The sequence below is a fragment of the Dama dama genome, chromosome 12 (genome assembly GCF_033118175.1).
Source record: "Dama dama isolate Ldn47 chromosome 12, ASM3311817v1, whole genome shotgun sequence".
NCBI lineage: Eukaryota > Metazoa > Chordata > Mammalia > Artiodactyla > Cervidae > Dama > Dama dama.
In genome coordinates, this window is record NC_083692.1 from 23,965,460 (window position 1) to 23,978,981 (window position 13,522).

The window sequence follows — 13,522 nt, forward strand, 5'->3', positions numbered from 1 at the left end:
TGGACTGCACAACGCCAGACTTCCCTGTCCTTCACTATCTCCCGGAGTTTGTTCAGACTCCTGTCCACTGAGTCGATGATGCCATCCAACCATCTTATCTTCTGTCACCCCCTTCTCCTCCTGCCCTCAGTCTTTCCCAGCACCAGGGTCTTTTCCAATGAGTCGGCTCTTCGAATCAGGTGACCAAAGTGTTGGGGCTTCAGCCTCAGTCTTTCCAATGACTATTGATTTCCTTTAGGATTGACTGGTTTGATCTCCTTGCAGTCCAAGGGATGCTCATGAGTCTGTAGACAAATAATGTTTAAAAACAAAAAAGCTCAAACCACCTATTACACATATCCAATACATGATGATACCAAGCTTTCTTTTATACACTATACCGTCCCCTGCCGTACCCCCACTAGTTGAGACTCACTCATGTGCTGAATCCCTTTCCAGGGAAATCAGTGGACAAGTCAGGATCCGTGGATGGGTTTTGATAGAATCTGATACAAGAGTCAAGAACCTTGAGTGTAGGCCTGTCTCAGGTAGGGCCACACAGAATGATCCCAGACAGCTTTCTGGAGTCTGTCTTTAAAAGGTTTTTGCAATCACCAGATATCAGGAGTAAGATCAGAGGCAGCAGTCCTGGTAACAGTATCCACCCTTGACCCAGGTAGAGGATGTCAAGTCCAGGGCACTAGAATCCAAGTGAAGGGCCAGGAGGCCCCTGCCCAGCAGCACTCCAGAGGATGGTAGTGCTGTGACCTCCATACTGACTGGAGATGCAGACCGTGATACAATCTGTATGCGCTCTCCCAGATAGGCTTCCAGAGAACTGAAAAGCAACAGGTAGCCTGTGAGCTGCTAACATTCAATGTAGAGGCCTTGCCTCAAATAGACCTGAGTGTCCCAGAACGTCCCTACTCCACGTACTGATAGCTAACATTTAATGAGTTCCTGAAAGCTTCCCTGGAGGGCCTCCCTGGTGGCTCAGATGGTAAAGTATCTGCCTGCAGTGCAGGAAACCTGGGTTCAATCCCTGGGTTGGGAAGATCCTCTGGAGAAGGAAATGGCAACCCACTACAGTATTCTTGCCTGGAGAATTCCATAGACAGAGAAACCTGGCAGGCTACAGTCCATGGGGTCACAAAGAGTTGGACACGGCTGATCGACTAACTACATCTACCGCAATCCACTGCAAAGCTCCAGATACCATCCTAAGCTCTTTTCCTTCAGTTATTTCATTTTATCCTTAAAACTCCCTGTTATTATATCCATTTCACAGATGAGTACATTGAGGCAGAGAAAGGTTAACTAACTCGCCCAAGATCATAGAGCCACCAAGTGATAGAGTTGAGAATCAGAAAGTCTGACTCCAGAGCCTATTCGCCCATGTGATCCCATTTCACATTAAAAATAAAATAGGAAACCTTTAAGCAGCACCTGTTCCTGGGAGGACCCTGGGGAGCCTCACTGCCATGCCCTTTTCCTCCTGGTAGCTACATCAGCAAGGTCGATGTGCTGAATATTTTAGTTGCTGCCGCCTATCGCCACGTGCCATCTCTGGATCAGATCTTGCAACCGGCTGCGGTAACCAGGCTCAGGAACCAGCTCTTGGAAGCTGAGTACTACCAACTGGGTGTTGAGGTGAGGCACAGAGCTGATGTCTGCCCCAACAAGTTACTTCCTCCACTTTTCCTTGGCCACGGAGAGTGTCTAGGGCATGACCAGTTTGCCAGTGTGGGAGTCATGGCGGGTGGGGTGGGGTGGGGTGGGGTGGGGTGGGGGAGATGATTGGCAACAAGGGGATAGAATCAGTCTTTGGGACCCTCAGGCCTGTCTGCAAGTCCTTTTCCCTAAAAGGAGCAGTTTTTCCTCCAGGTCTCCACAAAGACTGGCCTTGATACCACCGGGGCATGGCACGCTTGGGGCATGGCCTGCCTCAAAGCTGGGAACCTCACTGCCGCACGGGAGAAGTTCAGCCGATGCCTAAAGCCCCCTCTCGACCTCAATCAGCTGAGTCATGGCTCAAGGCTGGTACAGGAGGTGGTCGAGTACCTGGAGTCCACAGCGAGGCCACTCCTATCTGTGGTAAGAGTGCAGCAGGCAGAGGCTGGGCTCAGGGGGGCAGCGAGGCCCCAGAGCAGTGACAGCCTGGGGAGAAGATCTGCTTCTGTCCCACTGACAGTGCAGCCCTGGCCCAGAGCTGTCCAGTTTGGATTTCCTTCTTTCCAGTACATGTGGTTGCTTTTCCAAGAAAGTCGCCTAGTCCTGTCCTACTCTTCATGACCCATGGACCTGCTGCATGCCAGGCTTCCCTGTCCCTCACCATCTATGTGATTAGATAAGTCATAAAGAGTCAAATATCCAACAACCCAAAAAAATTAAAAAATTATTTTAAAGACATGAAAATCACATATAATCCCATATCCAGACTTAAGCTGTATTTAGATTTTGGTGACTTTTCTTTGTTGTGTTTTTGAATTCAATTGCTGCTGTACAGTATATAGGGTTCCGCAGGTGGTGCTAGTGGTATAAGAACCTGCCTGCCAATGCAGGAGATGCGGGTTCTATCCCTGGGTCAGGAAGATCCCCTGGAGGAGGGCACAGCAAGCCACTCCAGTATTCTTGCCTGCAGAATCCCCATGAACAGAGGAGTTTGGTGGGCCACAGTCCACAGGTTCGCAAAGAGTCAGATATGACCAAAGTGACTTAGCATGGCATGGCATACGGTTTAATGTATAGTATTTTATATCCTGCCTGTTTTGTACCCTTCAAACTATACGAGAGAGCATTTTTCCATATTGTTAAGCATTTTTTGAAAGCAATGTTTCCAGAGGCTGCTGAGAACTCTCTGGGTCCCTTGGTCCCTCTCACTCTGTCCTCTCTTGGCAGCAAGATGATGATTTCTTGGCCACCTTGAAAGAGCTGGAAGCAACCCTCCGGACCCAGAGCCTCTCTCTGGAGGTGATTCCTGAAGGGAAGATCCTGAACAACACCTACTACCAAGAATGCCTCTTCTACCTGCATAACTACAGCACCCACCTGGCCATCATCAGCTTCTATGTGAGGCACAGCTGCCTGCGGGAAGCCCTGCTGCACCTGCTCCACAAGGTGGGACCCCCCAAACACGCTCTCACACGGCTGTACCTGCCTCGCCCACCTGGGTTGGCCTACCTGGCTTTCGGGGGGGGCGATAACCCCCCTTAACCTTACCCCAGGGTTCAGCTGTAGGATCATCTTGGGCAGAGTCAAGTCCAGATGGCAAATTCTAGGGATTTCCCTGGTGGTCCAGTGGTTGGGACTCTGCACTTTCACTGCTGAGGACGCAGGTTCAATCCCTGGTCAAGGAACCAGGATCCTGCGAGTTGTGTGGCATGACCAAAAAAAGAAAAAACCACAAATGGCAAATTCTCTCTACACAAATCATGTTTTGATGAGCATGCAAAAGTCTTAACCTGGATCTCAGATTGCCCTTCTCACTGGCAATGACAAATTTCATCCCTTCTCCCAGAACATACAGCAGAACTAAATAATAGCTGAGAATGTGGGCTCTGGAATGAGATGCTTGGTATGAGTGGTGTGACCTTGGGCAAATTGCTTAACTTCTGTTTCCACACCCTTCCCACCTGCTCTGGAGTGTGTCCTGCTGGTGACCCAGCTGCGCGTCTGCTCGGAGATGTCTCCACAAAGACCAGGAAGCACCCATGGCGCAGATCCAAAGTTTGGGCCCCCAGGCATCTCACAGGAGGAGAATATGCTCTCCTTTCTTCCTGTGATGTCCTCTGCTCTCCTCTCACAGGAGGCAAAGGCACCCTTGAAGTGCGTTATTTCCTTGGAGCCATTGTTAAGCCAAGTCAACACTCCATTTCACCATGACTCTTTGGCCTTCTCTTTTTTTATCTGAAGGCCCCATGAAGTTTTTCTGAGGAAAAACTGGTTCATACCAAATTTCATATAAAAAGAAAGAAACTTGAGTTTTACTTTAGTCTGCTGCCCTCATCCAAAATGATAGCCAGTGAAAGTTTACAAATAGACATACCTTCTCGGATGTCTCCAAGTGAGTCAGCAGTACAGAGTCCTGGTAACCCCACCCCTACAGAATGTTGGAGACACAGGTTTGATCTCTGGGTCAGGAAGATCCCCTGGAGGAGGAAATGGCAACCCACTCCAGTATTCTTGCCTGAAAAATCCCATGGACAGAGGAGCCTGGCAGTTTACAGTTCATGGGATCACAGAGTCGGACATGAATGAGCGCATACACACACAGGACAGCCAAAGGGAAATGTTTTCACTGCTGCCTTAGCTACTGTGTCTTAACCAGTTGTCAAGAATATTGTAAAAGTTATATTATTTGGTCTTCAATTGCTAATTGTTTCTGTTTACTCAGTTTCCAGGTGAGTTTTGAGATAAAGCTGCTTTACCTCACCCAGTTCTGTTTCTTCTGATGACCAGTCCAGAGAGTTAAGCTGCTTATTTGCTTATCTTGGTTAAAGCTGACAACAGCATTGCCCCTGCTTTACATTAGTCAGAGCTAGGAAAGAAGCCTTTCTGTCTCCTGTAATCACAACTACCCTTGAAGTGGACTATCTTACCTTCTCAAGCAGGTGGAGAGCAACAGAAAAAAATAAATAGATAAACATTGTGAAAATTACAACTGAATGCCTAGAGCATGGAAGATGCTCATTCCCTGCCTTTCATCCCTTAGAGAGCTTTCTAAAACATAGTACATGTTATTTATGTTATTCATAATTCATGTGATTCCTCTCTCTAAAAGGCCTTTGGTGGATCCCCATGGCTGTAAGACGAAGTCCACTCTCTTTAGCATGAATGCAGAACACAATAGGATCAGGTCCCCTTATTTCTCCAATTTATTTTCACCACAAATCCTATCTATGGTCTGTATTCCAGACTTGCCAGATTGTTCAAATTTTCCTAATTGTTCCACGCCCTTTCTTACCTCAGGAGTCTGCATTGCGGTTTCCCCTCCCTAGGATGCCCTGCCCCTCCTTGTTTTCTTGGAGAACTCCTGTTTGTCCTTCTAGACCCTCTCTGTTGAGCATTGACCTCTTCCTATATACCACCTTTGTGCCTAGAATCTAGGTTTCTTATAGCTTTTATCCCAGTGGATTGCAGCTATTTCTTGACAATTGTGTCTTCCCGTCTGGACCGAGAAGGCCCTTACTTACCTTACCTGCTATCTTCAGGCACCTGTCCTAGTGCCAGTTATGAATGAATGAGTGGATGAAATGAAAGTTCTTATGGGGTTGCTTTTCTGAGATATTCCACCTTTCCAGTGCAGCTGATCTCCCTACTTCTTAAAGTGTGTCCTACAACTTTTAGGCTAGGTTTGAGTTTTCAGGAAGAGCCAAAATTGGGAAAGAAGCCCCTCACCCACTGTGCATGTTCTAAAGCCCAGATCCTCTCCACTTCTAAACAGCTGTGCCCAGTGCTTCAAGGCCAGCATGGTTGTACTGCCGTGAGTTTATAGCTGTCCTTCCCTTCCCATCACTTACTCATAATCTAAAGTCTAAGGGCCGAATGATTTTCTTTTCTATGACTGTGCAATGGGGGGGTATGATTCAGGGTCTCTAAACCACCGATGAACTTCAGAATTGAGTAGATTAGTGTGTGTATACACTTTCCTGATAAGATCCATGATATTTATCAGTTATTCATTCACCCAAAAAATAGTTATTAAATAGCCGAGGACTGTTCTAGACACCAGAAGTACAACAGTGAAGAAAAAAAAAGGCAAACCAAAAAAAGCTACTTTTATAAAACTTACATTATACTAGGGAGAGAGGCAATAAACAAGATAAAATATATAGTGTAGGTGACAAGTAATAAGAATAAAGTAGGGGAGAGGGAAGAGGCGAATTGTACGATTATAGACAGATGTCTGGACAGGTGACATCTGAGTGAAGGCCTAAAGAAGGTGGGGAATGAACCATGCAGATTGTGGAGGAAGCACAGTCCGGGTGGAGGGAGTCACAAGGGCAAAGGCTAGGGTGGCTTAAGCTGAGTGAGCTGGGGAAGGGGTGGGAGCAGGTAAGGTCAGAAACCTAATAGGGCCCAGATCATATAGGGCCTTGCAGACATTATAAGGACTTGGGCTTTGTGCTGCGTGAGAAGGAAAACCTTTGGAAGATTTTGAGCAGAGAAATAACGTGATCTAACTTATGTTTTAACCAGATCACTTGGGTCAATTGACATTAGTCAAAAAAGAGGCAGGAGGTAAACGAGGTAGACCAGGGAGGAGGCCGTTGCGATCATTCAAGCAAGTGGTGCCCATGGCCTGGACCACAGTGGTACATGGAGGTGGTGAGAAGTGGTCAGTTACATATAGATTCTGTGTATATTTGAGGTGGAGCCAGTAGAATTTGGTAATGACTCCTATATTGCAAGGTAAGAAGAAGATGGTGAAGGCTTTTGGCCTGAACAAATAGAAGAATAAAATTGCCATCTGAGAAAGGGAAGACTGCAGAAAGAGCAGATTGAGGAGAAACAATCAGGAGTGCAGTTTTATATCAGTATGTATTGTTCTCTAGATACCCAAGAGGACTTTTTGGGTTGGCAGTTGAATATAATTTAGAGATACAGTTATGGAGTTCAGGAAGAAATAGAGATTTAGACATAATCAGCAAATAGCTAGATTTAAAGCCCTGAGACTTATGAAATCAAAAGAGTGAGTTAAAAACAAAAGAGAAGAGGATCCTCCTAAGCCCTGGGGAGCTTAGGAGGAATCAACAAAAGAGATAGAGAAGGACTAGCCAGAGAAATAGAATGAAAACCTGGCAGGGGTGGTATCCTGGGAGACAAAGACAATTTTTCAAGGAGCAAGCCACCAGCTATCAGCAGCTGTTGACAGGATAGGTGGAAAATAAGGACTTAAGAATTTTAGATTTAACAAAAGTAGAGGTCTTTGGTGACCTAAGGGGCAGTTGCAGTGGAGTTGTAGGTATAAAAGCTGGATGAGAGTGAGTTTAAGAGACAATCACAGGAGAGGAATTAGAGACAGGGAGTGTAGATAACTCCATCAAGGAGCTCGTCTGAACAGAGAAAGGGAGAAGCAGTCACTGGAGTGGGATTCTCAAAGGGATCCATCTGTGATGCACAAAAAGGTTAAGTAGCATGACTGTAGGAGAATGCCGAGGGATGTGAGTGGAAGGAAACTCAGAATGGGTCCCGAGCAGTGCCAGAACCAGGCTGCAGACTTCTGACTTGTTGCTTTGCCCTGCTCCAGGAGAGTCCCCCAGAAGTCTTCATAGAAGGCATTTTCCAGCCAAGCTATAAAAGTGGGAAGCTACACGATTTAGAAAACCTCTTAGAATCTATTGACTCATCCTTGGAAAGCTGGGGAAAGTACTTGATTGCCGCCTGCCAGCATTTACAGAAGAAGAACTACTACCACATCCTGTATGAGCTGCAGCAGTTTATGAAGGTAACAACAGCCCCATCCTGCCTGCCGCCTCTGTCCCCGCAGCCTTGCCATGAGGTGGGTCTGCGCGGGATGAGGGGACAAGGCTGTCCCTTGGCCCCTAGCCTTGCTCCTTGACTCAGCAACAACAAATCCATGTTGCTCTGAGGCATTCTTATATAATATCAGGATTTCCATTCTCATCCAAAAGAGGCAAACTTTAATTTTGTTAGAATTCAGGAAATATAAAGATTAAAAAGAAGAGGGATATGGTAGTTTCTAGATAAACATGGGGCGTGAATACAGAATTATTTCATAAGGAAGGGTGGAGAAGTATTTTTAGAGAATATAAATGAAAGCAGAAGGATCAGGTTTCTTCTAGTCTGTGAGACATTGAATAATTCAGTGCCAGAGTGAAAGTGATGGCAAGTCGACTGGAGTATCCCAAATCTGCTTTTTAAAGATCTCTTTTGTGGAAGAATAATGTCCCACCCAAGAGTCCTGCCAGCTGTTTCCCCCATGGCTCAGTGGGTAAAGAATCCTCCTGCAATACAGGAGACACGGGAGACGCAGGTTCGATCCCCGGGGTGGGAAGATCCCCTGGAGGAGGGAATGGCAACAAACTCCAGTACTCTTGCCTGGAGAATCCCATGGATGGAGGAGCCTGGAAGGCTACAGTCCATGGGGTCTCAAAGAGTTGGACACAGGTGAGCCCAAGCACAGCCCACAAGGCTGCAGAAACAACTGACAAGAACCCAGCCAGTCAGTTCACTTGCGGATCTCTTGGGCCTCTGAGGGGAGGGGTGCTGGCAATCAGACATCCCGGGTGGAATTCAGATCAGAATTCTCCCCACATCCCCACCCTGCAAATCTCCTTTGACCAGAACATTCATTTTCCTCTTCCAGGACCACGTGCGGGCTGCCATGACCTGTATCCGATTCTTCACTCACAAAGCAAAGACGTACACGGAGCTGGGAGAGAAGCTCTCCTGGCTGCTGAAAGCCAAGGACCACCTGAAGATCTACCTCCAAGAAACCTCCCGGCGTAGCGGAAGGAAGAAAACCACCTTCTTCCGAAAGAAGATGACGGCGTCCGATGTGTCAAGGTAGCTCGGGATTCAGGGAACAGTTGGGGCGGTGCAGAAGGGCTGGAAGCCAGGGGACTGTCTGGTGACGAAGCCACTCTCGCCCATCTCTGAACTCATGAGAAACAAACATATACACCTGATAGGAGTCCTTCATGGATGATTGTGTCTGGTGTTAAGTCTCAAAAGTCTCCAGAGGAGCTTGGAGAAAAGGAGACTAGGGGAGGAGCGGAGATTAGGCTCACTCGTGACAATCAGGCTAAACCCCTACCCTGTGCAAGAGGCAAAGGAGGTCCTGGGCGAGCCTTCATCCCCGTCTTCCGTCGCAGTGCTCCTTCCTTGCGGTGCGTCAGGCACGCCGGCTCCTCAGCACCCCGCGTCCTCCCCTCCTCTCAGCTTTATGCTGAGGACGCCACATCTGAAGTGAATGCTCACTGCCACCGTTTTTTCCTTCCCAGCCCCAGTCGCTGGATGCCTTGATGTGCTTGTTCCTTACCCAGCTCTCCTCTGGCCTCGTGGGCAGCGTTCACGTCTGTCTCAACCTCTGTTGTTGTTAGCAGCCTACCATGCTCTGTAAACACTCGTCACCCATTTTTGTCCTGTCGTAACGTCTCAGAGGGCATTTTGGATCTCTTCCCTCCACACCCATTTCTCTTGCCCTTTCCACTGCCATCCTGTTATGACTTCTCAGTCCCCCCTGGTCCTCATTACCCCCGAGTTCCCTCCTGAGGCTAGACTGTGCGTCGCCTGTCCCCACAGACACATGAACACCCTTCAGCTGCAGATGGAAGTGACCAGGTTCTTGCATCGCTGCGAAAGTGCCGGGACCTCCCAAGTCACTGCCTCGCCTCTGCCAACCCTGTTTGGAAATAACCACATGAAAATGGATGTTGCCTGCAAGGTATGCCTGATGACTCAGACCCCCGGCAGGCCGTTCTCTTTCAGAATGCTCATCACACTTGGCATCGTCTGATTATTTCAGTCGTTTGTTTGATGGTTGCCTCCCCAGTGGAATGTGGGCCCCAGAAGGCTGTGGCTCAAGTCCATTTTGACGACTCTCGTATCCCTTGTGCCTGTGCTCAGTAGAGTCTTCATGGATATTTGTTGGAATAAATGAATGAATGAGGGCCTTGTTCTTGACTGAGGGGCTGCTCCAGTCATTATCGCTTCCGTAAGCATGTTTCCCTTTCCTTTTCAGGTCATGCTAGGAGGGAAAAATGTAGAAGATGGTTTTGGAATTGCATTCCGTGTTCTGCAGGTATGACCGGATTACTCAGGATTATACGAGCAGGGATCAGCACATGAGCACAGTTCTGTGAGAGATTATTCCTCAGAAAATTTTTATCCCGAGAAAAGCAGATTTATACTACATCAAGGATGAAAGCAACGAGGTGGCTGTTACAAAACTGGGTCAAGTTCGAGACCAAAGGCCACTTTGACAAAAGCCAAGCGACTGGTGACAAGTTCATCAAAACTGTCAAATAAATACCTGAAACCGGGTCTAGGACAGTTCACCACAGCTGTCCTCCTTGCAGGGGAGCATGGCTGGAGGAGATGATGGGGGGAAGAGTGGTCCTATTCAATGGGAGGGGCTCCCTGGCAGCAAGAGCCGCCCCTCCATCCTTCAGCTGCCCACGAGCCAGCCCGAGGCGTACATTTCTTGTTGCTGTGATAAGAGGACCCAGGTACAGCTGTGGCACTGGATAGAGGATGGAGCAGGGCGCTGAGACCATGAGAAGCCAGACCACCCCTACTGCACCGTGACACAGAGGCACACAGAGGCCCCTCACTCTCCAGGCAGGCAGGGTCTTAATTAACACTGTGCACATCTCAAGGATCAAAGACAGCAAGCAATCCAATCTGACAGATCTCTTTTCTTCGCACCCGTTTTCTGTGTTGGACAAAGCTCTCCATAGGCAGGTGGAGTGACAGCTCCTTTCAGACCCAAAGGCAACAGAGTGTTTATTCGGTAGTTTCTAGATCATCAGTCTTTAGGCGAACTGGTCTGTCTCCTAACACCACAGCCTCTCTTCACAGAGCACCTGGTGTCCTGGGAAGCCAGTATCAGCCCCCGACATCCATTTTCCAAGAGAAGGTTGACTCAGTAGAGGGAGAATGAACTGGTCTCGCGCATTTGATTAGAATATCTTCAGGCAGTGACGCGGCAGCAAGTGGAATGTACCAGCATAGATCTCAAAGTCCCAGTTTTCATGCTTGCTTCCCAAATGTCTGCCGAACTCCATAAGAGGAACTTTCTGCTGGTTGTCTGCTTACGTATGTTTCCTCTTACTTACGTATGGGACTGCAGTCAATCTGGTGTGTCTGCCCCAAGCCCGTTCGGAGCTCTGTAAATGTCACCTTCCTTCCGCCGGCTGTGGAGTCCCTGCCTCCCTACCCTCGTCATCCTGTGTTCTGTTCTAGGACTTCCAGCTGGATGCCGCTGCTACCTACTGCAAGGCCGCCCGGCAGCTGGTGGAGAGGGAGAAGTACAGTGAAATCCAACAGCTGCTCAAGTGCGTCAGCGAGTCGGGCATGGCGGCCCAAAGTGATGGGGACACCGTCCTCCTCAACTGCGTGGAAGCGTTCAGGAGGATTCCCCCCCAGGTACACCCCCCCAGACCTCGGCTCCTCCATCTGTTTCAGTGTCTTCACATCCCTCTCTATTTTTCTCTTCCCCATCATGTACCCAAAACTCGACAAGATCCCTCTGTCTTTCTGACCCCTCTATAATAATGGCCTTACTCTAATCAACCCTTCCCTGGAAAGAAAATCCACAGTATGTATCCAGAAGCCACCCCTCAGCATCCTGTTGCCTGATGTTATTGACACCTGGAAGTGTCTGCGGACTGGTGGAGTTGAGTTTCTCCCAGGGATTGTAGACGAGGTCAATATGGGTCTACAGGTGACATGTCACCTGCAAAACTGTTCCCCAATGGCTTCTCTGTGGGATGAACAAAGACACATCATTCATGAAAGCCAAGGAAAAGCTTTTTGTCTCATGTTGATTCTCAGATTCCCAAGCTTAGTCTTATCATTAGATTTCCTCTGTTGCTCTGATAGCAGGAGTTGAGGTGTTTGTTTGTTTGTTTTTTTATTTTGGCCATCCCACGAGGCTTTTGGGATCTCATTTCCCCAACCAGGGACTGAACCTGGGCCCTCAGCAGTGAAACACTGACTCCTAACCACTGGACCACCAGGGATTTCCCAGGAGTTGAGTTTATAAGGAAGGGTCAGGCAGGCATCCCCACCCAGAGTCAGAAGGGCTGGACTGAGACGGATTTGAGCCCCGGCTCCCATGCCAGGGGCCCCCTCTGTTGCCCCCTCCGCCTCACGGCTGCTGTGTCTCTGTCCCGCACAGGAGCTGGAGGGCCTGATCCAGGCGATACACAGTGATGACAACAAGGTGAGCAGAGTTGTCTCCACACCCAGTGATGCGCGGGAACAGCCCTTTGGACCTGCCTTGGCACCTTCACTCCTCACTTGCTACAACAGTTCCATTCAACCCCTGTCTCGCCCTCTTTATTATCAGAGGTGGGGCCGGGACCCAGATAAGGGCGTAGAACGGAGGGAACTTGTAGAGAACATGAGACCCTGACCACATGAGCCTTGGCCCTCTCTCTTCTGTACCCCCAAGACACACAGGCCTTTCCACTCTCCCCATTTTCCACGGAGGTTTTCTCTCCCATCCCTAGGAAATCCTCACTTGCAGATTGTCTCACTGAATAAGGTTCTCAGAGTAAACAGGCATCTCTTTATCCTAAAGAAGCGAAGATACCCTTTCTGGTAGGGAAAAAACCCAGCCAACCATTTGACCAGCAATGCCTGTTAGTGCCTCAGTCTCCAGAATGGGCCTTTCCCCTGAGGCCCGTGCCTGCTTCCCATTGCATAGGAAATGGGTGAACCTCGGTGAGGGTGCCAGGCAGAATAAAAGTATTCCCAGCTGCTCCAGTTTGTGACTCCACCACAGGCTCGATCCACCTGCCGTTCAGGGGAAGGCCTGCAGGCCAGGAGAGGTATGAGAAAACCCAGCCAGCCCGCCCTGGCCACTAGCAGTGGAATCATCTGAGTCCCTTGTGAAGAAAACTCGTGTTAGCAAACAACTTCTTACACTACCATGTTGCTGCTCCCCATGGCAGTATTGCTATTTCCTGAACTGAATTTCCAGGGCATGTTTCATTTGAGGGTTTAGGGAGGATCTGTTCTTAACATTTCTTCATCTAATTCTGTGAGATCCTGATGCAATCTTATGAAAAGGATGGAATTCTGACATCCCGAAATGTGAAAAATTCTTTTTATAGAATCAGAATGAGAACGTGACAGGCCTGATACCCAGGTTTCTTGATTCTCAGACTGTGTGTGGTTCTTTTCTAAGCCTTCGGGGAACCCCCTGCTCAGTAGGACAGAGGCTTTGTCCCTGGAAAAGACGGACCCTGGCTACCGTCATTGTTACTTCTTCAGGTTTTTTCTTCTGCCAGTTGCTGTTCTAACACTTAAGTGATCTAAGGCCACAAGATCTTGCCGTAAAATAGCCTCATTCAGTTTTTATTCCAGACTTTCTGGAAAAATGCCCTTCTCTAGGTAGGGAGTTTTGCCTGTCAACTTGGTGATATTCTGTTCAATGTACACTGGTGCCAAGTGGAGCTGAAGGTCTGGGAGAGAGCAAACATCCCAGAACAGCAGATGGATTAACCAGACCAGAGCTCAGAACGTGCCAGACATCTTGCAGCTGTAGATTATCTGTAATTGAGCTTAGAAAAGGAAGACTTTAGTGACTGAAATAAGAAAAGAAGGTAGAGCTTTGAAACACGAAGAGAGGAGTCCTCTCCAACCACCAGGAGGACTGTCATGGCAAAAGGCACCTACTGGCCTGGTGGTCTGAGGCAGCTCACCAGGACCTTGCCATTCGCTCGCCTGGAGCCCTGGCTAACCAGGGAGGTGCTGGTGGGGTCAGGGCGGGGAAGGAAGGGGCTCTCATCTCCCTCACGCTAGGAACTCATGAGATGGAGTGTGTCCAGAATGCAGGAAACTAGACTGC

At 48.6% G+C, this 13,522-nt stretch overlaps 1 protein-coding gene across 2 annotated transcripts in view; it reads left to right on the top strand.

Moving 5' to 3' along the window:
- ZFYVE26 (zinc finger FYVE-type containing 26) overlaps positions 1 to 13,522 on the top strand; it is a 65,289-nt gene that overhangs the window by 48,996 nt on the left and 2,771 nt on the right. The window contains exons 33-41 of one of the 2 annotated variants that reach the window (XM_061156811.1): positions 1,482 to 1,629; positions 1,864 to 2,073; positions 2,878 to 3,096; positions 7,229 to 7,426; positions 8,309 to 8,508; positions 9,247 to 9,388; positions 9,686 to 9,745; positions 10,909 to 11,091; positions 11,846 to 11,890. In XM_061156811.1, coding sequence (XP_061012794.1) covers positions 1,482 to 1,629; positions 1,864 to 2,073; positions 2,878 to 3,096; positions 7,229 to 7,426; positions 8,309 to 8,508; positions 9,247 to 9,388; positions 9,686 to 9,745; positions 10,909 to 11,091; positions 11,846 to 11,890 — 1,405 coding nt within the window. Of the gene's footprint in view, positions 1 to 1,481; positions 1,630 to 1,863; positions 2,074 to 2,877; positions 3,097 to 7,228; positions 7,427 to 8,308; positions 8,509 to 9,246; positions 9,389 to 9,685; positions 9,746 to 10,908; positions 11,092 to 11,845; positions 11,891 to 13,522 lie in introns of those variants that run through there. The other variant, XM_061156812.1, reaches the window with a different exon arrangement.